General features: G+C 31.3%; 3 protein-coding genes and 1 long non-coding RNA gene across 6 annotated transcripts; 1 reads left to right on the top strand and 3 right to left on the bottom strand.

Annotated features, from left to right (window-relative positions):
• Nucleotides 1-1,782: 1,782 nt before the first annotated feature.
• On the bottom strand, nucleotides 1,783-9,602 carry LOC141456834 (uncharacterized). Of its 3 annotated transcripts, XM_074133127.1 has the most exons (8): nucleotides 9,399-9,602; nucleotides 7,716-7,888; nucleotides 6,461-6,822; nucleotides 4,290-4,547; nucleotides 2,751-2,847; nucleotides 2,570-2,677; nucleotides 2,101-2,256; nucleotides 1,783-1,918 (listed from the first exon to the last, which is right to left on the bottom strand). In XM_074133127.1, the coding sequence occupies exons 2-8, from the start codon at nucleotides 7,875-7,877 to the stop codon at nucleotides 1,868-1,870; spliced, it is 1,194 nt and encodes a 397-aa protein (XP_073989228.1). In that variant the 5' UTR covers nucleotides 7,878-7,888; nucleotides 9,399-9,602; the 3' UTR covers nucleotides 1,783-1,867. The 3 variants fall into 3 exon arrangements, with proteins under 3 accessions (XP_073989228.1, XP_073989230.1, XP_073989231.1); XM_074133129.1 differs by lacking the exons at nucleotides 7,716-7,888; nucleotides 9,399-9,602 and adding an exon at nucleotides 6,931-7,007; XM_074133130.1 differs by lacking the exons at nucleotides 7,716-7,888; nucleotides 9,399-9,602 and adding an exon at nucleotides 6,918-6,980.
• On the top strand, nucleotides 1,817-13,025 carry LOC141456835 (uncharacterized). Its single transcript, XR_012460062.1, has 2 exons — nucleotides 1,817-1,936; nucleotides 12,347-13,025. It is a non-coding gene; the product is annotated as an uncharacterized lncRNA (long non-coding RNA).
• A 628-nt stretch (nucleotides 13,026-13,653) lies between these two features.
• Nucleotides 13,654-20,919, bottom strand: LOC141456833 (odorant receptor 4-like). Its single transcript, XM_074133126.1, has 8 exons — nucleotides 20,794-20,919; nucleotides 20,397-20,561; nucleotides 19,436-19,797; nucleotides 18,886-19,128; nucleotides 18,489-18,585; nucleotides 18,293-18,400; nucleotides 16,981-17,136; nucleotides 13,654-13,890 (listed from the first exon to the last, which is right to left on the bottom strand). The coding sequence occupies exons 1-8, from the start codon at nucleotides 20,830-20,832 to the stop codon at nucleotides 13,840-13,842; spliced, it is 1,221 nt and encodes a 406-aa protein (XP_073989227.1). The 5' UTR covers nucleotides 20,833-20,919; the 3' UTR covers nucleotides 13,654-13,839.
• A 1,129-nt stretch (nucleotides 20,920-22,048) lies between these two features.
• On the bottom strand, nucleotides 22,049-27,890 carry LOC141456978 (odorant receptor 4-like). The gene is made up of 8 exons (XM_074133420.1): nucleotides 27,752-27,890; nucleotides 26,584-26,745; nucleotides 26,073-26,431; nucleotides 25,465-25,722; nucleotides 24,494-24,590; nucleotides 23,070-23,177; nucleotides 22,815-22,970; nucleotides 22,049-22,654 (listed from the first exon to the last, which is right to left on the bottom strand). Exons 1-8 carry the CDS (start codon nucleotides 27,791-27,793, stop codon nucleotides 22,604-22,606), a joined length of 1,233 nt encoding a protein of 410 aa, XP_073989521.1. The 5' UTR covers nucleotides 27,794-27,890; the 3' UTR covers nucleotides 22,049-22,603.
• Nucleotides 27,891-27,929: the final 39 nt, after the last annotated feature.

Below are 27,929 nucleotides of genomic sequence, written 5' to 3'. Positions count from 1 at the left end.
TTAAAATATAATTTGAAAAAAATGCCCAAACATTTGGTATTTTAGGGTCTTCTAAATTCTATCAAGATAACGACCCCAAACCTACGGCTTGGGTGATACGTCAGTGACTGTTATACAATTGCCCAAAAGTATTCCAAACCTCTCCACAGTCACCAGATCATAATCCCATTGAACATTTATGGCAATATTTAGCCAGTGCTTTAAGAAAAACGAATAATATCTAACAAAAATGAATTAAAACGATGTTTCCTGGAAGAATAGGAAAAAAACACCACCTGAATTAACCAAAAACTTGTTTCACCTATGCCTGATCGTTTGAGGGCTATTGTAAGTCAAAAAGCAATTATTAAATTATTACCAACCAAATATTAAATAGTAGGAGATTTTAAATATTAAACATTTAAACTCTAGCACTTCTGGTGTCCCAATATTTTTGAGAGCCTTATTTTACACTTTTTCAAAAAGTGCTACCTAACAGTTTGGAATTTCATCGATTTATACTTATATATAATTTCCACAGATGTTGCTAATGTTATTTAAAAAAAAAAAAAATCCCAAACTTTTGTCTGTTGTTTTCATTTTCCTTTAATTCATTTTGTAAAAGGTGTCCCAATATTAATGGGAGTCACTGTACGTATGCAAGGTTTGGGATTCATCCATGCTTTTGAACTGTAACTTTTACTGTACGCAATCATTTCAATCATAGAAATCAGACAAATTACCTGTGACACGAATAAACTTCTATGTATCCAACTTCAAACTTTATCCAGAACTCAATTGTTTTTTTTTGCAAAATAACTAATTAAAAATTGCAATGAAAATTTCTATTACCATCCTTTATAACCATCCCAATCGCTCATTCAATTTTTCCTCAATCACCATCCCTAACAAAATCTTCCTAGAAGATTGAAACCTGTTCTCACGATCATCTTTCATCAAGAAACAACTCCGCATCCAGTGATCTGAAGTTTTAACGGTGTTTCCTCACTGAGGGCGTCTTCCCACACTATTTCAGCTATTTATGTTTCACAATAGATTCACTTATAATATTTATATGTTTAAATATCAGCTTTATCTTCCATCTTCGAAGCCAGTTTAAACTACATCTTCAAACGTTAGTGTGCCAGAAATGCATTGGTTTATTCTTTGTTCGAGGATGCTTTCATTGTATCGTCTGCGTCCGTTGCTAAAGTGGTGGAAAAATCTGGAATGTCATAATAATTTTTGAGACATAAGAGTCTAATTAAATAAATAAAAATTGACCAACTCTTTTTGTAACTCTGATTTATTTTTTAAAACTTGAAAGAATTTAAAAATACTGTACATGAAATGTTTTCATGGTAAAAACAAAAAGGAAATAAGAGTTTTGAGAATACAAATAAAAAAATTCCATAAATCATGATCCCGGTATGAATAATGGATGGATGTGTAATTTTATTATTACTATAAGGTGGCTTAAAATGAAGAAAAATATTATCAATTATCAAATAAACAGAACTAAAAAGATACCATTTTATGAAGTAAAGAAAAAGAAAAATGCATAAACAAAGAAAAACAAAAATACTCAAAAACAAAATGAATTTTAACATAGTTTCAATAATTTATAATTTTTTAATGACAGGACTTTTGTATATTGATTTTTTTTATTTATTTTTCTGTAACAAACATTTCTGCTTTATTTCGAGGTATATTGTTTTTAAGCAAACAGTGTATATCAAAGTACAAACTTTTATCTACTCTTAGATTTGCTCTTCCTTGATTTAGTTCATTAAAAACTAAAAAAAATTGCATATAAATACTTCTTCTTTTTTTCTAGATTAGATTTTATGGCTTTTACAACGCTTCTTGTCTGGCATTTTAGAACAGTTCAGCGAATAGCTTTCAACATATTGAAGCAGCTAAAAGTTGCTTTCAGAAGCTAAACCAAACAGAAATAGTAAGTGAATTTTTAAGAAATTAACAAAATATACATATTTTAAGTAAATTTATAATAATAGTATATCCAAACTTAACAATAACAAGCAGTCACTAATATAAAGCCAAACTTGTGTTATTTATGTAAGTTCACAACCAGGATAGTAGACAAAACTTTAACTATACCTCACTTAAACCTTTCATTGAAAATTCTTGTAGTCCGCTGGCCATTAGAACCTGATCCTTGGTACAAGCAATCATAATATTAAGAAGTGATTTTTGTTCACTTATTGGCAGATCGTACCAAGCGATATCAAAAATAGCGTTTCTTATAACTGCACACTAAAATTTTTATCCATTACAAGAAGAGGAAATCAGCACAAAAGTAGTAAAAAAAAATAAACTTACTTAGGTTGGGCAAATACAATAAAAAAACATACAACTATTTATTTATTAATTATTTTTTTAGGCGCATCAACATCTAAGTGCATTAATACCCTTTTTTTCAGTGCACTGCCGGCCTATGATCAGTGTTCTCTCGTTACAGACAACACTGTCCATCACTGGACAGTAAACTGTAAGAGGGTCTTAGGAAAAGAAAATCTAAAGATCAGCAGCTACATAAAACTGAGTTAGAACCAAACGCAATACTTACTTTGTCAGTTAACTGTTGGCCAACCCAGCAATAAATACTAACATAAGTACCTTCAACTGCAAGTAAACTTGTGCATTGAATGATCAAAGTTGTTGAACTATTTGGATCCTAAAAAAACGCTTAAAATGAATAAAGTTATGGAAGAAAATGCTTGCTACATAAAATTAATTCAGCTGCTTACAGTTACGATATAAATTAGTGTACAGATCACTAAACCAGTAACGAGGGCCACTGACAGTAAAAATGCGTTGTACAAATCTTTGAACATATCAATCAAACTGAAATTAAATAAAATTCTTATAAATCACTTAATTTAATAAAATAGACTAAATCTTTCTACTCAGTAAGTCATTACTAGGGAACGGATTCGTATGTATTTACATATTTTTTTCTAGGCAATTTACAGACGTTTTTCAACTAGAAGTATTCATACTGACACTTTTTAAGCCGTTTGAGTCTACTTTTATTTCACATATTTCCACATATTTGGATGTTATCGCATATTTATACATATTTGATTAAAATAAATAAATTTTTCTACATATTTAATCAAAATATGTACATATTTTTCATTTTGGGCATATTTTCATAATTGGGAAGTGGTTGACAGGAACTGTGAACCACAGACTGTAGGGCTGTGAATCACAGTGGGTACAATGGTGGTTGTAATTTACACAGAATGCTGCTAAACAGTGACGGGCACTTGTTAGTTCTTTGAAGTTGTCTGACGTTGTCTGTTCTTTCAGCTCGTTCGTTGAAGTGTCCAATTCATTTCGTTCGGTCACTTAGTGTATTCTTTTTTGGGTGAAATGCCACGAACATCGGCCTCAAACAAACAACTGGTTGCTAAATATCTTCGCAAGTTTCTAGCAGAACTTTTTCCTGGGAGTAAGGGAGATCTGATCAGATCAAAACTGGTAGAAGTACTGAGCAAGAACATAGGATGGGAGACCATCTGCAAGATTTCTGATATTATCAGTGGAACAGAAGTCACCTCAGAACATCGTGTACCCTTTACAACCAACGAGATAACTTCTTTCAGCAAGGCACCTGTAACATCTGTAGATGTTGAACGATCTTTTAGTCGTTACAAGTCCATCTTACGCCCAGATCGTCGTCACTTTACGTTCCAACATTTGAAATTTCATGTGGTTGCAAACAATTTCGAAGGGAGAAGTTTTCAAAATTGAAAATTTAACACATCTTTTTATAAATAGTAAAAATGTTCTTTGTTGTATAAATCATTATAACTTGTAAAAACAAATTATTTTGTTCCTAATAAATTATTATAAATTGTAAAAATGTTCTTTTCTTGAATAAATAATTATAACTTGCCCCCCCCAAAAAAAAATCCATTTTCATAAAAAAAAATGTCCATTTTACTTAAATATTCCAGAAAATATTTTAAGAAAATCACATATTTTCCACATAATTGACGAAAATAAATGCATATTTTAATTAAATATTAGGCATTTTTAAATACATAAAAATCCGTTCCTTAGTCATTACTAAGCGAAAATTTAGACCAGATAAATCAAAATCATTACATTGAAAAACACAAAGCGCAGTGTTTGGTTCTAGCTAACAATTTTTTTTTAAACACTGGTCTTAGTTTATTTTAAACGAAAGAATATTAGTTTGCATTTGAGAATATCACTGAAGTTTTGTCCTTAATACAAATTTTCAAGGAAAAACTTTGAAGTTGATTAAACTTGTTTACCTTAACAAGCGTTGATGTTGCTGGATTATTTTGCTAACTCTCATCTTAATAAACTTTTCTCGACTAATGTATTTTTTATATGATAAATTAAGTTCATCATAATAATTACGTTCAAATGAATCTTTTATATACACTGCCAAAATTTCACACAATGATCCTAAATATTTAACATGCGTGGTAAGTGAAATCATTGAAAGATACTGTATGTGGACAGTGTGCACTGCTATTAATACATGGAATATAGCTACTCCAGCCCATCTAAAAATAAGGATACAAATGAATATTTAAAAACAAAATTATGAATTTTTAATTATGCAATTTGTGGATTTTAGAAGTTGTCTTTTTTTTTTTTTGACTGTATGAATTATATTCTGCCTGTAAAATATTTTCAAAATAAACCACTACTAAAAAAACAAAAAACATCTAACCTCTTTTTAAATTAAAATTCATTACGTTTGTTTTTTCTTTTTAATGCCAGCTTCATAACATCGTACACACTGTAGTAAACATACTTTACTTTTCATTTAATTTATCATCCATTTCCAGAAAGATTGAGTTTTAGTACCATCCCTTTGTTCTCAAGACCAACCGTATGCAGCTGCATGTTCTACTCCCCATTTTGAGAAAGGGCCTGAAGGCCTCTTTCTAAAAACAAAAAATCACTACTATTTTTTTTTTTACATGATTGGTGGCTACTTCTAAATTATCCACAGAAGTTTACTCCTTTTTCATATTTGATTTTATGACTTCAGTCTGCTTTAGATTTCCATTGACCCACACTTGATGTTTATAGACGAAAGAATTTCAGAAACTGCACAGTATTAAGATTTTTTTTTTTTTCTATTTGTCCATTTTATTATTTATTATGTAGTGAGAACTTCTTTCTAAAGTCTGCCATTTTCTTTGATAATATGCTTTCATTTATCTTTCAGTACTTAAATATCTTACTTATTTTTGCAAAAATTCGTACCAATAAATACAAATATCTGTCGTCTGGTCAATATTCGTTGTCTTTTCTTACACTTCTTCACCAACTCAGTGCATCTTTAATAAATTTACTTTTTTGTTCAGCACTACTCCATGACTTCACAGCTCATTAATTACAATAATTATGACGTTTATTTAAGTAGTAATCAATAAATATTTGCAAATACATCTGACACAGCTTATTTAAAGCAGTAACTTTGTAATTTTACTTATTTCAAAATCATTTGAAGTCAATGAAAACATTTACGTTTTTTAGTGCTTAAAAAAAAAAACTAGATACTTTCTAATATTAATTTGTGAATGAAAATATAAATAAACTAAAAAAAAAACTTTAATCATTAAATGAACAAAACCCCTAAGAGAACTTGCAAAAAATAAGAAGCATCTATAATAACCATTAGTCGCCATGAATTAACTAAATATATTATTTTTTTTATCATCGCTACTGAATATGGGGAAGCTTTTATTTTTCTCAGATGTTTCCCAACTCAGATGTATTCCAAAATATGTTCCATCTTTTTCCACCAACGGCTTTCGGAGTGCTCCAAATCTCCTCCTTAATCTACAGGACCAGAGTTTCATGCATTTTTAAGTAGTGGCACAAATAAATAAATTCTTGCAACCATAACTGATCTATCGATCTCCGTATAAATAATTATTTTAGTTGACTTGTTACCCCAGTTACTTCCAACAGCCAAAGGGTGTAAACTACAAATAGTTAAAGGAAATACGATGGACCTTATTTGAGCCGTTTTGTTTAGAATCATTTTTTACTAAGATTACTGATACTGTTACTTTGTTACTGTTAACTTTTTTCTTAGACAGCATCACAAAACTCTCCTCTCTAGTTCTTGAAGAATGATACCAGAGGTGTATTAAACGTCAAACTTTAAAGAAAATTAATTATTGGCTCCAGCCAATCATTACATGAATAAAAATAGCCAAACATTCGATTTATTCATTAGCTAAACACATTTATTTACAGTGAATCTAGGGAATTCGCAAAATCACAGCACCTTTTTTATTATACATGTATTTTTAGAAAGGGACTTGAGATGTGAAACTAGATGGTAATTCATGATTCAAATAAATTGATGTTCTATAACCGACTTTGAATTCATTTCTTTGAATCTAACCATTTTTTTAATTGAAGACTAGTTGTGATTGAATAAATAGCTACTTACTTAGGCCATGTATCCACTTCGAACCAAAGCCATCCTTCATAGCAAGTTGCCATTGCTGATCCACGATCAAATAACGGTCTCCTAACTAGTGTAAGAAAACCAACAACTATAATAAATCCATAAGCATATTTCCAGAATATTTCCAAAAATTTGTTAAGATCTATTGTGATTTTTTCTTGTCTTGGTGTTAATAACATTTTACGCTGTTTTATCTCTTCACTTAAAGCTTGACGGAACAATTTGATTTGTTTAGATTTGTATACAAAGGATAATACCACAAGCAGACTATATCCTTCAACTGTAGAGTAGTGAAAAATTTCCATGAGGCTCAACCTTCCCACTTTCTCCGAATCTAGTATAATCTAAGAAAAAAGAAAGAGTTTTCAAAACTTTGAAACAGAAAATTACGTTGATTTAAATAACTAGAAATTTCTAAATAGTGTTGAATATGTTTTACTTTTTAATTGTACCTTCAAAAAGTATGGTATTATTGAGAAGATTGGGAATTTGGGATTATTTCAACTGTTTTTACCATCATATGATCTTAATAATGGCTGTCAAGTTAATCGACCAATCAAAGAAAGCTCTCGTTATTGTGGACCCAAAGACAAGCTCACGTAACCACAGTTTTCCAATCAGATGATCCGGCAATCATGCAATGTCGAAAGAAATTTAAATTTGCTTACTAAAGAGAACTTTGAGATCATTTTGCGAGCAAACCATCGCAGTCCGAGCTTTAAAGAAGCTGGGTTGAGAAATTATTAAATTTGTTTGAATTTAATTTTTTGGCTAATCCATAGAAAATTGTTGACAATGCTAAATATTTTGCTTCTGGGTTCCATTAAATACTGGAACTTAATAAGATCTACTGGGGAGGATTACATTAAAAAAAGCAGGGAATAAAAACTCAAATCCATTTAAAACTTCACTGCAATTCCTTTAAGTGTCAGAGATTATTCAAACATGCTGAACTTAGTGACGAGAACAATGTGAATGAAGTATGTATTAGTAAGTGAAGTGGAGTTCGGAACCCTAAGAATCAGGATTAGAGATTGATGAGGCAAGAAAAATGATTATAGATAAATGTAAGCATTTGGAAACAGAGGCGTAAATATAGAATGAAATCACCCATTTATGTCAAGTTAATAATTAAATATTCAAGTTATCTTTTGCGAGAAACATAATAATTTCAATAAAGTTTTGTTTTTATTTTATAAAATGCAAATATTGAAGATAGTTTTAAAATATTCATTACCGCTAAGGTGAAGTGAAGAAATGACAGGAGAACCATAATCACGGCCTTAAGCACGAGAAATATAGATGCCCAACTGTTGTTATCATACAGAAAGCCCATATAAAAGCACAACTTCTGAATTGCATAAAGTATTGTTTCTTCTTTATCAAAATTAAACTGCATTGTATATCGGCCTGCACAGTAAATAATAATAATTAATTATATATTTGAATTTAATAATAATTTAGGCTAATTAAAAAAATATATCTGTTGCAATCGCACTGCATTCTTACTTTAATTTGTGAAAGAAATATCTTGATACGAATTCAAGGAAAATGCGGAAAAATTGTTTATACCGTCAAAATTTAATCAGTAAAAAAGCATTTTCGCTTAACCGATATTCGCCAATTTTTGAAATTTACTTTCATATTGAGTGTCTCTTAGTAAATGAAGCTTACATTACACTTACATGAATCTTAAGAGGGAAACGTAATGCAGGCTCATTCATATGAGCAACGACATATGCATGACGTTAAAAGAAAATCATTGAAGCCATTTTATTGAAAATTAAATAAAAAATAAAATAAAGACTGAAAAATTCACTTATTACTTGGAGGTCTAATGGCGATACCGATTCGAAATAAAAAATGAAAAGTAAAGTATGCTTAATTTTGGCGAGCTTTTCGAGCATGGAGAGGGATAGCTAATATATTTTATTAATATTTTTATACCATTAAATAAAATTCAATGGCTAAGACCAGGAATCGAAGCTAGTTTCACAATACTATTCTGCCTCGAAGTTCGCGCCTTTATCCGCTCGATTATCATGGTACTACGATTTAATATTTCAACTTTGAACTTTCTAGGGTTTTTCATTTTTGGATTTTCTGAATTGATAAACAAAGATCAATTCATAAAAACAACTTTTTTGGACTCAGGGCCTCTTAAAACACATATTTCTTGTGAAACCCCCTCTTGCACAATCTTTCTGTAATATAATAATAATATTAGTCAATTTTTTAATTAATTCAGTAACTTATAATCTATGTATAAACAAAAAATAAGTATGAGTAAAGAAGGGAACATGTATATGGTACGTGAAGAGAAGGGCGAGAGAATCTACACAGTGATAGCAATCATTACAGGAAATTGATTATGATGATCTTTAGTTCTCAAGGAAGTTCCGGGGTCACTGCCGATTCAGTCAGCGTGGTAGATTGTTAGGAACGACAGAGGAGGCGAGATTCTGAACAAATGGATTAGAGCAATCAGAGAGATCAGTTTGGCTCTTGTGTTAAATTGTTCATCATACTTCAAATGAAAAAAGGTCACTGACAGTCAGAGTTGTCCGTTGTGAGAAGGAGAGAGTTCACTAAGACAATACCCTTCTAAGGATACGCCTTAAAAGGAAAAACCAAAACCAGAAAGGAAAAGATCAGCTGCACGATTAGTAATAAGATTTTCCACGTTGTGTTCCCAAGTTCTACTTCCATTTCTTACATGTACGCTGTTTGTTCATGAACGTTGTTGTCTAGAATTTTGAGAACGTTGTTCGGAGACTGAAATGGCTTCGACTACCAATCACAAACTTTGATTCAATTTACGTTAAAACAAAAGCTCAATTTAAAAGGTTTTGACATTTTTTTAATCTGACTATCAATTCAGAGCATCATTGATGACTCTTGACGTATCAAATAGTATTACCTGAAAGATGAAGAACTTAGAAATGTCGGCTCAAACTCTTAAGATTTCTTAAAGATTGGAAGAGTGGTTGCATTAGTCGGAAAAGTGACCTCAGTAACTTGATGACAGTATGGTCTCAAGTGATTTATTATAAAGGCCACAATCGATCATCCAGGCTGAAATATTGTACTTGGTGCCAACTTGAACTGTAATCGTGTTGTAATATACCACTATTACTACACCAATTACTTATGCTAGGTTATAAAATAATCGTTAAGTATGTCTTTAGAAATTATTAAGGCTTGTTAGCTTGCTATTGCCTTCTGTGCCTCATGTACAAGCAATTCTTCCGATATTATCCTCATTTATCTCTAAATATCGGATTAACAAAATGGTAATACTACTAACAAGCTGGTACGATTAAAAATTAAACTGTTGACTTAAAAAAAACTCCAATTAGGTAACTTTATAAATCATTGTTCCTACTGACTATAAATATATAAAATATAATTCCACCAATGGTCTTGCTTTACTTGCTTTACAGTAAAGGTACAATACTCGCAGATTAGACAGAGCTGTTTTTTTGTTATTTTCTACCGATTAAACGAACTTGGAATTGAATATGGAATGCATACAAGATGTTGCTATACATTCCATTCTATGAACACCTAAACAAAAACTTACAGTTTAAAAAGTTAAGTATATTGGTTGATTAAACGGTCAATAAGCACCTAAGATTTCGTTATTACTTCATTGAAATCATTTATGTAATTTTAGTATATTAACTTTTCATTAATATTTTTTAGAATTTATTAGATGTCACAGATACTACTACTGGCCAATTCATTCACAATAATTTTTTGTAATAATAATGATAAATGTCTTAAAAAAATTAGCCACGAACCGAATAATTTATAACAAAATAAGCCAATTAAATACCGAAGTCCTCACTCACAAATATTGGACAAAAAAGAAAGGCCCCATTTACACAGAAAGTTTTATTAGAATCTCTACCTTTAGAGATAAGGTATATTCGAATAATAAGTTAGATGTGTACAACTTAAAATACGAACATTTATTGAGCGAATTAAGTGTTAACACTTCCTTCGACTTGATAAAGGTACCGGAAAAGATGAGAACTGCGGCCTTCGAAGATTACATTTCTTCCCATTATCCGGGCTCATATCGTTTATTTACAGATGGGTCCAAAATCAATAATAAAGTCGGAAGTGCTGTGTATGATCCGGTTCGGAACTATTTTACGATAATTAAATTAGAAGATGAGGCGTCCATCTATACAGCGGAGCTAATTGCTATTTTAACGGCTTTAAAATATATTTATTCGTTGTCGGAGAAAAAATATACCATTATTAGTGACAGCCAGAGTGCGTTGTGTAAATTATCACATATACACAACCAGTCTGCAGGAATGAATCACATTATCGCAGAGATTGTAGAAACTATTGCCATTTTTAAAGAGAAGGGAGTCTGCATTAATTTTTTGTGGGTAAGAGGTCATTGTGGTATAAAAGAGAATGAAATTGTTGATACACTTGCAAAGGAAGCCACCAATACTGGGGGAAATGGCTAATTATAAATTACCACACACCGATATCAAGTGTATAATTGCAAAAGCAGCACTACAAAAATGGCAGACAGATTACAATAATGGTGATAAAGGTAGATTCTATAAAACTATGGCAGATCAGTTACCTAGACAACCATGGTTTAAGGGAACTGTCACTAATAAATGGGTTGTTACGACAATAAGCAGGCTGAGAGCGAACCACGCGGTGTGCGGATCGTATCTACACAGGATCAACAAAAGGTCCTCTCCTCTTTGCGTAGATTGCAATGAGGAGGAAGATTTCAAACATGTAATAATGATATGTCCACGTTATGTGGTAGAAAGGAAACGAATGTTTGACGATATATACAGGTATTTAGATGCACCATTTCGCTACGAAGACATTATATTCTCCACCAACAGTTATGTGCTTAAGTCGATAGCAGAGCTAGCAATGAAATATGAATGTATTTAGAAGCTATAGCCGAATTAGAATGAATGGAACAAAATGCTTAGAGAAGGATTACGTGATTTTAATTTTGGTTAAGCGAGAAGGATGGCAGGAGCACAGAGTGCTGCTGCATCCATTAGCAGTAGTTTATGTAAATAGCGGTATATAGTAGAATGATGAATGTGTGAAGCGAATGTATTTGTAGGTAAGAATGGAGAGTAAGTGATATTCTAGTGATAAGCACCTAGACGATGCTGGCTGTATGGCGGAAGCCAATGCCAAAAAAAAAAAATAAAATAAAATAAAATAAAATAAAATGTACATTAAATATACATAAATAATTAGCACTAATTTTTAATTCTGTTCAAAATTATTTTTCTGATTGAACTCAATTATGCCCTTTATCCAGTGTTAATAACAATAAAACTGAAAAGAGAATTTAGGGTTATAGCAGAGATTAAGCACCTTTAAAAACCTCTAAAATTTAACCTTCTATATCTCATTATTTTTGGTGACTGATTCATAGTTTCATTAGGATGAAAAAATAAATACTAAATCAGTCATTGTAAACTTTATTATGCCAAGCTTTCGACCTAGGGACTAGGTCATCTTCAGGGCTAATTCACAATATACTGTTTTACATCATTAGAGGGTTGATGTGTCTTCTGTCTTGTCTGTTCATGGACTAATTTATACTTATAATTGGATCAAATCAATAGCAGTTAACTATTTAATTTACCATATTCAAGGTTCTCTTTTAATTGGATCAATTCCAAGAATTTTTCTCCAATTAGTTTTGCAGAAATTTATCCCCTAAATTTTGTATAATACATAATTAATTTTTTTTTCTTTGTAAATCTATTTTCGATTTAAATAGATTAGTTAGTGACATCGTTCCAAGATGTAGAAATAAACTCTGGAATTAAACTTCATAGGATTCTATGATTTCAGTTTCTTGAGAGCCTCCAACTGGTCTTCCACTTCGGGATCTTTAGTGGTACTGTAGTCTGCACCCCCAACGCATATTAATAGATGAAGCTACTGCCTAAGATAGTAACCTAATAAGCACCTAGTGAATAGGAATTACTGTTTAGCAAAAATGCGCTCTAACACTTTTATTCATTATAAGCTAGAAGAGTAATTTGGAAAAATATTTAAATTTTGTGGAATGTTGCAATAATTTTTGTTATTTTAAAAAAATAATTTTAAGAGAACTTGATTTTTAATTTAATACATGTATTAAGACTATGAATTGATGAAGCTAAGAAGCGATTGCCTAAAAAAAATAGATCGACCCTGCACGTTCCATTTAGTATTATCTTTAATATTTGAAATACAGAAATAGTAGCTTTCTAGTCAAATTAGAAGGCAATTTGCTCTTTTTCCGATGGTTTTCACTTTTTATTTTTGAAAATAGATCGACCCTGTTTGTACCAGTTTGCATTGTCCTTAATACTAGCATATTGAAGTAAGAAAATGATGCAGGTAACAGTTAAAAATAAAATTAAAATCATATAAAAACCTAATAAGCACCTATCCTAAATAAGAAAAAAGAATTTCTTTTGTTTTCTGGTAATGTGTTTCGAAATTACAATAGATTCATCTCTAATTCTAATTTGTAAAATAAAAATGAAAAAGCATAAAAATAAATACCAATTGTCTTCTAATTTGACTGGAAAGCTGCTGTTTCTATCTCCAAAAGCTAATAGTAAGGACGATGTTAAATAGTACGTACTGGGTCGATCTATTTTCAAAAATAAAAAGTAAAACCAACCGGAAAAAGAGAAAATTGTGTCCTAATATGATTAAAAAGCTATTGCTTCTGTCTCTTAAAGCTAATATTAAGTACAAAGATAAATGGTAGGTACTTATATGGTCGATTTATTTATTTTCAAAAAGAATAAGAAAAAAACAATCGGTTATAATGTAGGGTGAAATTGATGTTTATAAACTGATAAGTTAAATAAGGTGTTAAAACATGAAATATTTTTGTTTAATGATCTTTTGCTAATTCCTAGAAGAATAATCAATTGCTTTTCTCCCAGCTGCCATGTAGGAGTCGAGGCAGAGGTGGATAGCACAAGCATACTTTAATAAAAATTCATTTTATTAACCATTAAATAAAATCCAAAGCCTAAAGTCGGGAATCGAATCCGACAATAAATAAATTCTAGCGGTTGCTAGATGTGCGGATTTGTTTTTAAAAAATAATAAATTGCATAAAACAATATGTATTTAGAAATATATTTTTTGACTAATATGTATAAAGCCAGTTTCCAAATTTCGATTGTAAAATGTTGATAAATAAATCTACTTCTGAAATAATGAATAATGTATTTTATCTAACACAGTTTTAATTAACATTAATTGAACTTGAATAATTCATTATTTGATGGTTCACAAATCAATGGAAGCTTTAAATGATGTCTACTACTGTTATTCACTTAACGAAGCGCTTTAAGCATATTGAAGTAGGAAAATGATGCCTGTAACAGCTAAAACCAACATTAAATTAAAATAATTTTACAATTCTTTTGTTTTTTTAATTTACCTATAATATCTTTAATTGATAGTTGCCTCATTGAATAAACAAAATTACATGAAGAGGCACCCAATTAGAGAACAGTTTAATTAACTAGACCCATGACATGGAAAAGTACGAGGGTCGTTTGAAAAGTCCGTGCAAAGTCAGAGAGATAGCACTACTGGCGCATATCGAGGTTATGTTTAGTTAGTAGCATCTCTTGGAAGAACACACACCAAGTTTCAGCCAGATCGGTCTATTTCTTTGTGTTTGGCATTCGTTTGAATCGAGGAAGTCGAGTGATTTTCAAAAAATGGATGAAAAAGAATTTCGTGTGTTGATTAAACACTACTTTATGAAAGGCAAAACGCCTCAGGAGACTAAAGAGAAAGTGACTGTGCACCTTCGATTAGAACAGTTTATAAGTGGTTTCAAAATTTTCGGAGTGGCCATTTGGGCACAAGTGACGCTGAACGTTCTGGACGCCCTGTTGAGGTTACTACTCCAGAAATCATTGATAAAATCCATGATATGGTGATGGATGACAGAAGAGTGAAGGTGCGTGAGATTGCTAGTGCTGTGGGCATCTCGAATGAACGGGTACATTTGGACATGACAAAGCTATCCGCAAGATGGGTGCCGCGATTGCTCACGCTTGACCAAAAACGAAATCGTGTGAAGTGTTGCAAGGACAGTACTTTGGGCGTCACGATAGCTGAGCAGTTAGAGGCGAGTCCTGCAAACCTAAAAAGTAATGTGGTACCGGTTCGATTTTCAGTACAGGCCTTGGATTTTATTTAATGGGTCAATATAAAAAAATTAATTTATAGTAAAATTTTTTTAGTAGTCGATTCCCTCCACGAATCTTAGTTTGTTAGTTGAAGTGAAGCCTACCTGAAAAAAAAAGCATTATTTTAAGTTATTTGGGCCCTCCTTTGCACACCATCGCTCGATAAATTGGGTCCATATGATTGATGTGTGCACCTTATGGATTTAGAAATTCAACAAGCTATTTCTGGCTCACTAAAACACTATAATTATTATAGTGCAATCTTCTGTGACCGAAACAACATTAGCAAACTCTGATGCCTAGGGAAATGCAATGGATATACGAGGGTCGTTTGAAAAGTCCGTGCAAAAATAAAAACTACTTAATTTTTTGGGGTAAACCTTTTTTATTTTTCAACATAGTCTCCTTTTAGGCTTATACACTTCGTCCAACGCTGCTCTAGTTTGTTGATCCCTTCCGAATAATAGGATTTGTCCAAGTCTGAAAAATAGCCATTCGTTTCAGCAATCACCTCCTCGTTTGAATAAAATCTTTTTCCCGCCAGCCATTTCTTTATATTGGGGAACAAATAGTAGTCCGAGGGAGCCAAGTCTGGAGAATAGGGGGAATGTGAAACGAGTTGGAACCCTATTTCCATTAATTTTGCGACCACAACTGCTGAGGTGTGAGCTGGTGCGTTGTCGTGATGGAAAAGGACTTTTTTGTGGGCCAATCGTGGGCGTTTTTCTTGCAGCTCGGTTTTCAAACGGTCCAATAACGATGAATAATATGTACCTGTAATAGTTTTACCCTTTTCCAGATAGTCGATGAGGATTATTCCTTGCGAATCCCAAAAGACAGTCGCCATAATCTTTCCGGCCGAAGGAACGGTCTTCGCCTTTTTTGGCGCAGATTCCCCCTTGGTAACCCATTGTTTAGATTGTTCTTTGGTCTCAGGAGTGTAGTGATGTATCCATGTTTCATCCACAGTGACGAAACGACGCTTAAAGTCCTGCGGATTCTTCTGGAACAGCTGCAAACCGTCCTTGCAACACTTCACACGATTTCGTTTTTGGTCAAGCGTGAGCAATCGCGGCCCCATCTTGCAAATAGCTTTGTCAAGTCCAAATGTTGATGCAAAATATTATGTACCCGTTCATTCGAGATGCCCACAGCACTAGCAATCTCACGCACCTTCACTCTTCTGTCATCCATCACCATATCATGGATTTTATCAATGATTTCTGGAGTAGTAACCTCAACAGGGCGTCCAGAACGTTCAGCGTCACTTGTGCCCATATGGCCACTCCGAAAATTTTGAAACCACTTATAAACTGTTCTAATCGAAGGTGCAGAGTCACCATAATGTTTATCAAGCTTCTCTTTAGTCTCCTGAGGCGTTTTGCCTTTCATAAAGTAGTGTTTAATCAACACACGAAATTCTTTTTCGTCCATTTTTTGAAAATCACTCGACTTCCTCGATTCAAACGAATGCCAAACACAAAGAAATAGACCGATCTGGCTGAAACTTGGTGTGTGTTCTTCCAAGAGATGCTACTAACTAAACATAACCTCGATACGCGCCAGTGGTGCTATCTCTCTGACTTTGCACGGACTTTTCAAACGACCCTCGTAGCTGCATAACCATTTTATGAACAGATCTACATAAAATATATATATATATATTTTTAAAAAGAGAAAACACCACTCACGAAAATCATGTGGAAACGCGCAAAAACCTTCTAGGAATATTTATTTTTAAAGAGACATTTGATTTACTATCTCTTATTCCATATAAAAAGAAATATTGCGATTCTGCAGTCTTTGGATTTTGAGCTCTCACCGGAAATTAAGAATTAAGAAGTAAAGAAAGAAGTTTTACAAATTGATAAGTGGTGTGTTCTGGCCTGCCTGTTGTGTGAGGTCAGCACAACTCGAACAATTGGGTGTTCAAATTAGATACTTGGTTCGAGTGCACTATGAGAATCAGCATTCAGCTTTTTTACAAAATCAAAAACCTTTTTTTTATAACACGATTTTGAGAAACGTATGTTGGCATGCCAACCCATTAATCTAGTTGGGGCTAGTTGAGATATCATATGACTTTCTTGAGACGAACTTTCCCACAGGTTTATTCTAGCTCAGCGAGTAACATCAATATAACATAATAACTAGCCTTATGAAATTGAAAGAAATATGACCCTCAGAAATGATGACGAAAATCGACTGTTGAAATTTCCAAACTATTTAATTTGTAACTAATAGAAACAAAAATTTAAAATTTCAGATTACCTCGCTAAAACCTTTCATGGAGAACTCTTGTATGCCAGCTGCCGTTATAATTTTATCTTTGGTACAATAAGTTAACATGTTAAGAAGAGTTTTCTGGGTCCTTAAGGATTCATTGTACCAGTTAACCTCATATATTGCGCCTCTTATCTGCGACCACTGGAATATTATTAGTAGAAGATTCAAAGCATCTGTGTAAATCATTATATTCCAAAGTATTAAATAGTTTTTGATTTTTAATTGTATGAACTAAATAAACTTTAACGGAAAGCTTCAGTCTCAAAGATATCGTTTGATTTAACAAAATGCATTCATAAAGCATTTAGAATACTGCCTAATTTTTCGTCAAAGTACTAATAAATTTCGCTTAAATTAGTATTTTAATAACAATTAATCGGCATTCAAACCAGCTTCTGATTTATAATAGTTTTATAGAGAGGACGAAATTCTTTAGATTGGAGAGGCACCTTTCTTTAATAAGTGATTTCACGCGGTTATTGGGACTCATTTTGTTAATATTCTAGTCAGAAAGTTTATTCGCTTTATTCAGGTCTTACATATCATTGATTTCTAGCTGCGATTTTGTTACAATTCGTTTTACCTTTAGTTTAAGTTACAGTTCAAGATCTAATGGAAATTATTGCTGTCATATTATTATACTATTTGGGTATTATGGAAGGAAAATTAATAGATATTTTAAAGGAATCCTGTCACTCTGGGTTCCCCAATTCAAATGAGTTAGAAGTGAGGAAGAAGTTAAAATTTAACCCTACAAAAAACATCCACACCTGAATATTCTTTAAGAAAACTTTAAGTTACTCGTAGTTTCTGAAAACAGTTACTCATTAAATATCTACCAGTTACATTACTAATTGAAAATGTTCACTATTGATTTAAAATAATGGATCCGCTATTTAGGGAACCGGAAATACTCGGTTTCAATTCGAATCACAAATTTAAATGTTTTGGAAACTTATCTCATTTGAAAGAAACGTTGAAAATTTGAAATAAATACTGGGGCACGAACTTCCTTAATTTTTGAGAATGTGAACTACCATTTTTCTTAAAAAGTACAGCTAGCGCAGAAAGTTAGCTATCCACTGATTTTAATCAATAAATAATGAGTTGTTTAAATAATTTTTTTTAGCAAATAACTTTTGTGGTTCCTCTAGGAAACTAAATTTGCTAAATTTCAGGAAATTAGCTGAATTTCCAAAATTCTTTCTTGAAATACTTATCTTAAAATTTGATCCCCGAGATATATTTGATTAGTTTCCTTTTTTCAATTAAAAGTTGTCATTTAATTTTAAAATACCTTATCAGTCATTTGTTGCCCAGCCCAACAGTAACATGCGATGATAGTCACTTCTGGTACTAGAAGACTAACAAATTCGGCAATTATCGAAAGATTACTATTTGGGTCCTAAAATGCAATTATATATACATATTGAAAATTATAGATATTTAAAAAGAATTATGCTTTAAATAGAACATATCATTAAAGTACTTACAGTTATCATGTAAATAACTGTGCAAAAGATTATGCCGGAACATAAAGTTAGCATTAATAAAAATGAATTATAAATATCTTGAAACATATTGAAACACCTGCAAAAGTAACTTTGAAATTATAAATGTGAAGTTGAGTAGTGACGTTACAGTTATATGTGTATCTATCTTGGAAATCAAATAGGAAAATATTACAACGCACGAAAATGAAGAAAAACTTGCAATGTCAAATATATAAAAATTATCAAAGTTGGGTGTTTTTCAACGTAACGCTTTTTCGTGCAGTTTTAATTTGACCTACCGGACAGTTTTAATTTGACATAATCAAATATGAAGACTCATTGCGGTAAGTGTTGAAGATTTAAATCAATACAACTTGATTCTGTCGATAATAATTACCTCATTAGAACATGATGCCTTTTTACGGCGAACTTCAACCTTGATTTAATGAATGTTTCCCTATCTGATGAAGTTTTGCTGTCAAAATTTACACACTGGAATGTTTCTTTTATATGAACACACAAAATGTCACACTGTGCGCACAATTGTTTAGCCTGAGCTACAAATGCAATCAGACAACTAAACATCCCATATGATGCATTTATTGTTATTATTACTTGACCAATACAAACAATTATGTATCTGTAAAATGAGAAATAACAATGGTTTTCAATTAAATTATAATTCCTTGTACAATCTGACATAAACTAATTGAATGGTGCCCACAGTTTTTATATTATTATTGTTTAACAATAATAACATTAAAAAAGCAAATCTTTTTTATCTCCTTCTTTATTTTGAAATTTGTACCTATGTAGCACACTATCATTTATACACTATTAGAAAAAATGATTTAAAAAAGAAACTAACAAATCAAAATATGACAAAGATTAACTTTGGGTAGATGGCTAGGCGATTCATTTAGAGACAAAATATAGTACATACTTACCTAAACCAAGTATTCACTTCAAATGGAAGCCATCCATCATATACAATAGTAAATTCTGTTTGTCTATCAAAAATAGGACGCCTCATACAAGTGACAGAAATGCCCCATAGAATTACAGTTGCAGTAGTTCTCATAAAAGTTTCTATGAAAATACTGGTATTGCGGTGAATTTCTTCCTGCTTAGGTGATAGTTTCATTTTTGGAAATTCAAATTCCTCTTTTAGTGTTGCACATAATGCATTAAAGGTTCTTGATTTGGAGACCAGTGCTGCACACATGGTCAAAGAATAAATGGCCATTACTACATAATGAGCGAATTCCACTAGAGTCAGCAGATCAAACGATTCATACTTGAACGCTATCTGAAAGTAAAAGGTTATCTGAAACTTCTTAGAATCTCTAGCATGGTTATTTGCTATTGACTTTCTGGTTCTTATAAATAAAACTTCTCAGGGTCACCTCTAAATTGAGGATAATAAATTTCAATTTCGTCCATTTCCTGAAAGAAATTAATTTTAGACTATGTTTGGAAATGACAAGTAAATGTCCATCAATCGTCTTGTAGAAAGATTATTGCCTGATGTGAAATTCAAAATTATAAATCAGACATTTGTGTGCTGTAGACTAGTTTTTTTTTTTGTTTTTTTTTAAAAAGTAATACATTTTCCTTTTGTTTGGAAAATATTTTAGGTAGACTCAGCCTTCGAGTCTAATAGAAAGTGATGGCACTGCTAGTGTACTAGTAATAATCATTATTAAGTGATATAACAAGCTAACAGCCACCAAACTATTGTAGAATATCTTGCGATTTTTTTAAACCAAACTTCTTGTGATGATAAGTTTTATTTATGATGATTACCTTAAAAGATACGTAAAATAAAAAAGTTTTTTTGTTGAATAGAATTATCCAATTTTTAATTCACTCAGAAATAATGCCTAGGATAAATGATGTTGATATTACCGCCAATATAATATGCATTAAACCGGTGGTAGTCACTGTTAAATATCTTAAAATATTCAGAATAGACATCCATGAATGGTCGTAAGTAAAGCCATAATACAGAAATAACTTGTAGCCAGTATAGAATACCAGTTTTTTGTTTTTCTTAGAAGCCTTCTTCTTTTTCTGTAAAATATTGAAATTAAGTAACTTAATTAACATTAAGTAATGTAATTCTGCAAGTTGAATTACGTATTTTTTTTCCGAGAGAATTGCAACTCGTGTAGCTAAATTTTACATTTCCAGGTTTTTTTCCTCCGTAAATGCACTTATGTAAGCTGTGCTACCCAAAACATAAGTAAAAGTTATGTCTTTATTTTAAAAAAAGTCTTAATACGAACACAGTTCTTTTACTCACCAGGATTTGGTGATGAGATAATTGTTCGATGATTTTCATTATTGGATTTGTTGGATTTAATTAATAGGAAATATTTGAGCTCCGATAATCAACCGCCTGTTAACAACTATGCACACATACAGCATTGCCCCTTCGTTTATAATTTTTCGCAGTTTTTTAAAATATTAATATTTTTTTAATTGTTTTACCCTTCTTAAATAATTTATTTGATTTCAATTTTTTAATTGGTCGTTAAACAAGCTTAGTTGGGAAAATTAATTAATAGTGCTTTTTTTAATATTCATAAGAACTGACTTAGAAATAATGGAAGCACTTAAATTTTTTATTTTTTTCAATTCAAGTCCTTATAAAAATTTCACCTCTTTGCCTTGATATATGATATAATTTTATTGTTTGCTTTGGAAGTTCTCCCTCTGGAAAACCAGAGAGATTTAAAAAGTTTGAAAGGAGTCTAAGACTAGTCCAGTTTACAAAGTTTGAAACAATGATAGTCGGTCAAATTAGCTTAAAAGTCGGCGTTTTTTTACTGAATTTTCCTTCTATCTCTCCCTTTCGCGCTTACCCATACACCAAGGAAATTTATAGCTGAAAGTAATGTAAAGGGAAACCTCGTACCTATGTTCCTAATTTCTTAATAATTACAAAATTATTCTTTTCACAAATACAATTTAAAATTAATAAAATAAACATTTATTGAGATATTTGTGATACCGCTGCTTAAGTACGTAAATGTGATAAGTGAAAAAGATGAGTACAACAGAGAAGCAGCTGTTTACTAACAACCCTCCAAGATATTTACAAGTTGTGAAGTTAAGACGTTGGCAGGCAATAGATAGTAAATAAGATGATGTTTTACAAGTAGAATTGAGGAAGATGAGAGTAATTAGTTAGAATAATAACGTTTAGAGTTAAACTTCAGGGAACCAGAGAAGGAGATTTACAATTTTACTCATTTACAAAAAATTATTTCATCAGTAGATCTCTTGATCATTGCGCCTTACTCTTCTATTGGGATTTCCAGGAATGGAGTACGAGGAGAGTTCTTAAATTAAGGAATAGTAGTAAATAAAAAGAGTCATGAAATTTTTGGTATTTTTTGGTTACGGACAAAAAAACATTCATTTGCTCTGAATAGACAAATTGGAAACATAAAATTTAGTAATGTTGATACTGCAAAGATTCTGAATTAAAAAAAAAAAATCTTCCAGCTTAGCTATAGGCATCGATAATAAATTATAGTCGAAAAGTATCTCCTTTTTAATATTTTATTAATTTTTACAATAAATACAACTTTCAAATTTAACAGCAATCTTTTAGTTTTTATTTTATAGTTCACATAACTTCTATAACACAATTAATACTACAAATTGCAAGTTTTCTATTTTCTATTTTTCACATAATTGGATTGTTTATCAAAATTATTAATTAAACCTTTTTCGAGTTACTTCTATAAAAGTTTTTACAAATTTCTTTATGTTGAATCTCATGTTAACATACATTTAATTCGATAAAGGTCTTAAAAATTATTATTTTTTATAATTGATAAACATTTCAGCTAGAATGTGTGTGTCCACCTCAGATACTATGTAATGTTATGAAGCAGAAACTTTAAGATGAAGTTCAAGATCAAGGCACATAATAGTTATAGGGAAAAATAATTGAACAAGATGTGACAAGAACAAAAATCAGGAAATCCTGCTATTCAATACAATAGATGTGGAAAATTGCAAATGGGTCCACTAATTTATTAGGTTGGGTTTGTTAAAAAAAAACACTTATTTTGAAATTGTAAAGTTTTAAATCATAGATATTACCTCACCGCTTTCAGCATATTAAAGTAAGAAAACGAAGCTTGAACCATCTGTAACATAATAACTTTAATTAGCTAAAATGTTTTAATCAACTAAAATATACATATATTGTTTAAATAATGTAAAAAAAAAACTTATGAATGATTAAATTTGTAATCGAAATACAATATTTGAAGTTTTTAACAGAGTCAATTATATTAATTTAAATACCTCACTGAAACCTTTGACGGTGAACTCCTGCAAGCCTCCAGCCATTATGGTTTTGTCCTTGGTGCTTCCAGTTATGATATTTAGAAGAGTTTTCTGAGTTTTAATTGATTCCTTATACCATGGAATGTTGTAAACAACTTCTCTAATATGGTCCCACTGTATACATCCATATAAAATTGATTAATAGATTAAGATGTAAACAAACAAAAAATACCCAATCATAATGAATAATAAATATAAAACCATTTTTATTACCCAGTCAGACATTTCTTGACCAAACCAGCAATAACATCCAATAACTGTCATTTCAGAAAATAGTAAAGTTACAAATTCTGTAATCAAAAATGAGGAACTCTTAGGATCCTGAAAAATGAAATAGATTTATTATTATAGACATAGGTAACATTTATACTTGTTTGAAAATATAAATCATTTACTTCAAAATCATTTTCTGAGGTACAAAATGAGTGGTGCAAACATCAACGTCATTAAGGACAGCGAAATAATGAAGTGTATGGGCATATGGGCATGTGGAACCTATTAAGCATCATCTATTAAGCTTGTTAGAAGCGGCTTTTGAAGTATAGTGTAAATGGCAAGGAATTAGCTTATGCTATTTTCAAAAGAAGCGTAGAGTGAACGGCTTTGTCTGAAAGGAGGAATTGCTTTCTGGCTGTGGCTGGCCAAACGCCTTTCAGCTGAATGTTAACATGACTCCTCTTCATGGTTTGCCTAGTGCCCTGTTGAACCCCATTGCCTCAAATGTATCAGAAAGAATTAAATTTCGGCTGATGATCTTGGGCATTGTACTAACAAAGTACTTTTTGTGATGCGTCACTATCATCGAGTGAGATACACATTAATTATTTTGCAGAACGAGAAAAGTTTTTTTTGCTTGATATGGAATTGAACGGCGTGGACTTAGTTCTTCCAGATTTACCTGATATAGTTACTTTTGTAGAGAATAGGTATTCAACAGAAAGTAAAATTATTGTAGATTTGGAGAGCTAGATAGTTATTCCATCTCTCAAGCAGTATTTGGGGAGCAATATGGCCACAGTCTATTTCCTATTTACGAACTATGGTTAGAATATAGACGGGCGATACTAGAGACAATGAGAACTTACTTTGACGAGGTAGGCATTAACCCAGTGAAATTACAGGGATTTCAGAGTCTATCGTCAATGATTCATTTGGCATTATACTACGTAATCACATGTCTCACCGTTAATTTCATTGACTTATAATGATATACCCACGTTATTGATACTTTGTTCTGACTTGGCCAATCTAATATTGAGTTGTCTCGCGATAGAACAAAAAGCTATGTTTTTGAGCAACTTAACAAAGTTGAGCAGCCCCATTTACTGTTTTTTTTATTCAGTAAGTGTTTCTTTCTGCAGTTTTTAAATGAACCACTTAAATTATTATCTCTAGGCAGTCCTCCAGCCATTGTGGTTTAGTCCCTGTTGCTTCACACATTGAATGCATAAAAGTAATACGTACATTACATTTACAGACGCACAACATTTATGTTGAAAAAGATTTAAAATTTATCGAAAACGTTAGGATTCCATAATACATCTCATACATTGTGGAACCTCATAAATAATTTTAAAGTAATTATTTCTGACGGCTGATATTTATCACAACATCTTAATTATTATTAAAATACTTACGGTAATCATATAGATAAGTGTACAAAACATTATACCAGACGTTAAACTCAGAGTAAAAAGAAATGCGCTGTATAAACTTTGAAATAAATCAAAGCATCTGCAAATTTAATATTCTTATTAAAAAAAAAAATCATAGATTATAGATCAAAACATCTTTAAATGTTAGAAATAAGGAAATAAGAAAATAATGTTGATTAAAAAATAAATAAAGAAAATGTTGCTCTAAAAACCAGAATTGTTTTATTTCAATTTGTATTGCATAAACTTTTCCTGAATAATGAAATTTTATAAACCATAATATTCTGGAATTATTTTAAGTAATCTCTCATATATTTGGTTCTGAGACTTATACATTTCAAAGTTTCTCATTTTCTTCACTTTCTAAATTGAAAGTTGTAATCCATGCTTTTTCTCAGAGAGACGAAAGAAAACTATGATTTTTCTTTTGAAAGTGGTGAAAAAATTAGATTAGGTTGCATAGGATAATCTTCGGGGTCATGAGCCTGCCGTTGCAGTCACGAAACAATTTTGCGACATAGAAATTAGGGATAAACGATTTGGAAAAACTTTGAAGTGACCTAGAGTCAAGATTTAGCAAAAAAAAAAATCAGGCAGGGAACTAACTTCTCTCCTTAAGTGAGACAATTAAGTTTTTCGAAGGTCTGCTGCCTTGGCCAAGCTTAGATGGCCAACCATTTAGCCATGTGAATCTATAGATTAAACATTAGATTAGGCAAAGTGTTGGTCCTGCTTAAGGTTTGGTTTAAATGTTTTATTTATTCAACATTAAGCTTTTTCGGGTATTGTTTGTCGATCAACCCTTCTACAACTGTTGTTGTTCAACTTATAAAACTGTTTACAATTGAATAAATCTAGATGAAAAAAAATCAAAGATTTTTCAAGTTTTCCAGTCTAATTTATTGCATTGCAGGCTTATAGTTAATAAAATAAAATATTAGAATTTCCTTTACTTTAAAAGCAGATGATGTCTTTGCACTATGTAGGACATTCTTGATTTAATAAACATCTCTCTTTGGGGTTTATTTTCTTCTATTTTATTATTTTCGGCGTTGAGATCATCTTTAAAAGTATCTTGAATGAGTATTGATAGTATTTCAAACTGTCCACACAAATGTTTGGCGTGAATTACATAGGAAAGAACAGTAGCTAAATGTCCACTTGCTAAATTCAATCCAACTGCAAATTGGAAAGTACAAACAGCAAAATATCTGTGAACATAGAGATGTTTAGGTTATTCTTTCTTCCATTTTTACAGTTAACCTTAAAAAGAGACACTTTATTTTATAATTCTTTACCGAATTAAAATGAAAGCAAAATTATTTAAAATATTCTTATAGAGGAGTGCTACCGCTGGGTAGTTTCTCTCCTCCTGCTCTCCTCCAGCACCAATTCATCGCTCTCTCCAAATTTACTTATTGTATACAATGTATACAGATTGTAAATTACTAAATAAATATATTATAAAAATTATTTTGACTGAAGTAATTTTTATCGTATCATAGACAAAACGTTTTTAAAGCACATAAAACACATATTAGAGAAGCAAAGTAATGCTCACCTTGGCCAAGTATTGATTTCAAAAGGAACCCATCCTTCATGAGGTACAGTCATATGCGTTTTACGATCAAATAATGGACGCCGGAAAAATGTGGCAATAAATCCCCAAATGAACATACTTGTTGACATTTTCATAAAAGATTTGAAAAATATATTGTTTTTCCTATAAACTTCTTGCATTTTAGGTAATTTGATTTCTTGTTGCATTAATTCCGTATTTATTAATATGCAATAAGTGATAAATTTTTTAGAATTACATAAAAGTGCAATACCCATGCATAGTCCACTTATGTGCATCATAATGTAATGCATGTTCTCCACAATAGTCAATAGACCTATGGTGTCGTACTCCAGAAGTATCTGAAAGAAGTTGTTATTAAAAATAATATTCATGTTCAAAAAAGACAAATAGTTTAGGAACTATTATTAATAATTAATTTTGACTTTAAAAGTCTAAAGATTTTGTTCAATTTAAAACTTATATTTCTAAGGTTTCTATAAAATAATATTACCAATAAACCAAAATGTAATATTGATAGTATATGAATCGAATTGAATCGAATCACGTGAAATAATGATATCCCACTTTTATCATAAATAGTTCCAGCATATTTGCAAGGTTTAAAACCGTCAAACCACCCATTTGAGATGCGTTCCTCTTTTGAATTCTTCTCCTGGAAGAAAAATTTTGATAATAATTAAAAATATACAGATTCTATGTAAAGATTGTTCAAAATGATTATTAAAGGGATACAATTTCAAGGTCTATTCCTCTTGGTAAAATCCAAACTATTGCAGAAATTTCTAGCGAAGTTCAGAATATTTTCAGTCATTCTTATTTTAATACTCCTGGAACTAATCTAACTCTTCTGACAGCTGGAAAGAATTTATCAAATTATAAGATAGGAGTAGCTGCTCTCTCCAAGTACAAGTTCCTCACAATATTCCGTTGGTTATCCGTGTAGACATGCAGTCATATTTTTTTCTTGATATCCATCTTAGATCATGGTGAACGAGAGGTCGCAGTTAATTTTCTATTAGATTAGAGTTCCTTATGTATAAACCGTTGATATCAACTAGCTCACGAGTCGTGTGCGTTGGGAATATTATTATAATAAATAATTAATTAGTTCTGATTTTTATTGGATTCCCATTTTACACCAGCCATACGCTTTAGTAGATAAAATTTACACGAACCTCTCTCTACAAAATGATCTATTTGCCTGGAGCATTTCAGATTTCTGTCCAGGTGTTTTATTTTGTTATTTTAATAGGGCAAAATCAAGGATCAGCGAGTCAGTTGGTTTCTTAAATGTGAAAATTTGGGCTTTTCCCATGTTCTCTCAAATCAATTTCAACTAACCTTGTCTTGTTTCTGTTTATTTACATGACTGATTAGGAATCTAATAGATCCTAAATTGTCAACAATTTACAATATAGGGTTAAAACGTAGAAAAAAGAAAGAAAAAAAATTGAATGATATTGTAACTCAATTGGCATACTCTACTTGCAATTGGTCTTCACCATTGTTTTATGAACCAAAACCCAAAATTTTGATGGGAATTAAAACTGTTCTTACTACCACAGAAATTAGCAACAAATAAAGAAAAATAAACACTGTCACTTTGATCCATGAACAGTAAACTGTATAAATAACTTCAAAAATGAACTCAAACTTACCAATTTCATTTCATTTTTACCATTACTAATTTTAAAATCCATGTGGACGATTTAATAAAATTAAATATGGGGACTGATTGCGATGTCACACTTTCTTTTTATATTTGTCGCGATCAAGTTGTAATAACCACTTCATTCGAGTGGGGTGTTTAATGAATTGTTTTTGTTTTTTTACAAT

The sequence above is a fragment of the Rhodnius prolixus genome, unplaced genomic scaffold, assembly GCF_049639745.1.
Source record: "Rhodnius prolixus isolate KJV_2025 unplaced genomic scaffold, Rpr scaffold_10, whole genome shotgun sequence".
NCBI classification, from domain to species: domain Eukaryota; kingdom Metazoa; phylum Arthropoda; class Insecta; order Hemiptera; family Reduviidae; genus Rhodnius; species Rhodnius prolixus.
This window is presented reverse-complemented; position numbering and strand designations above follow the sequence as displayed.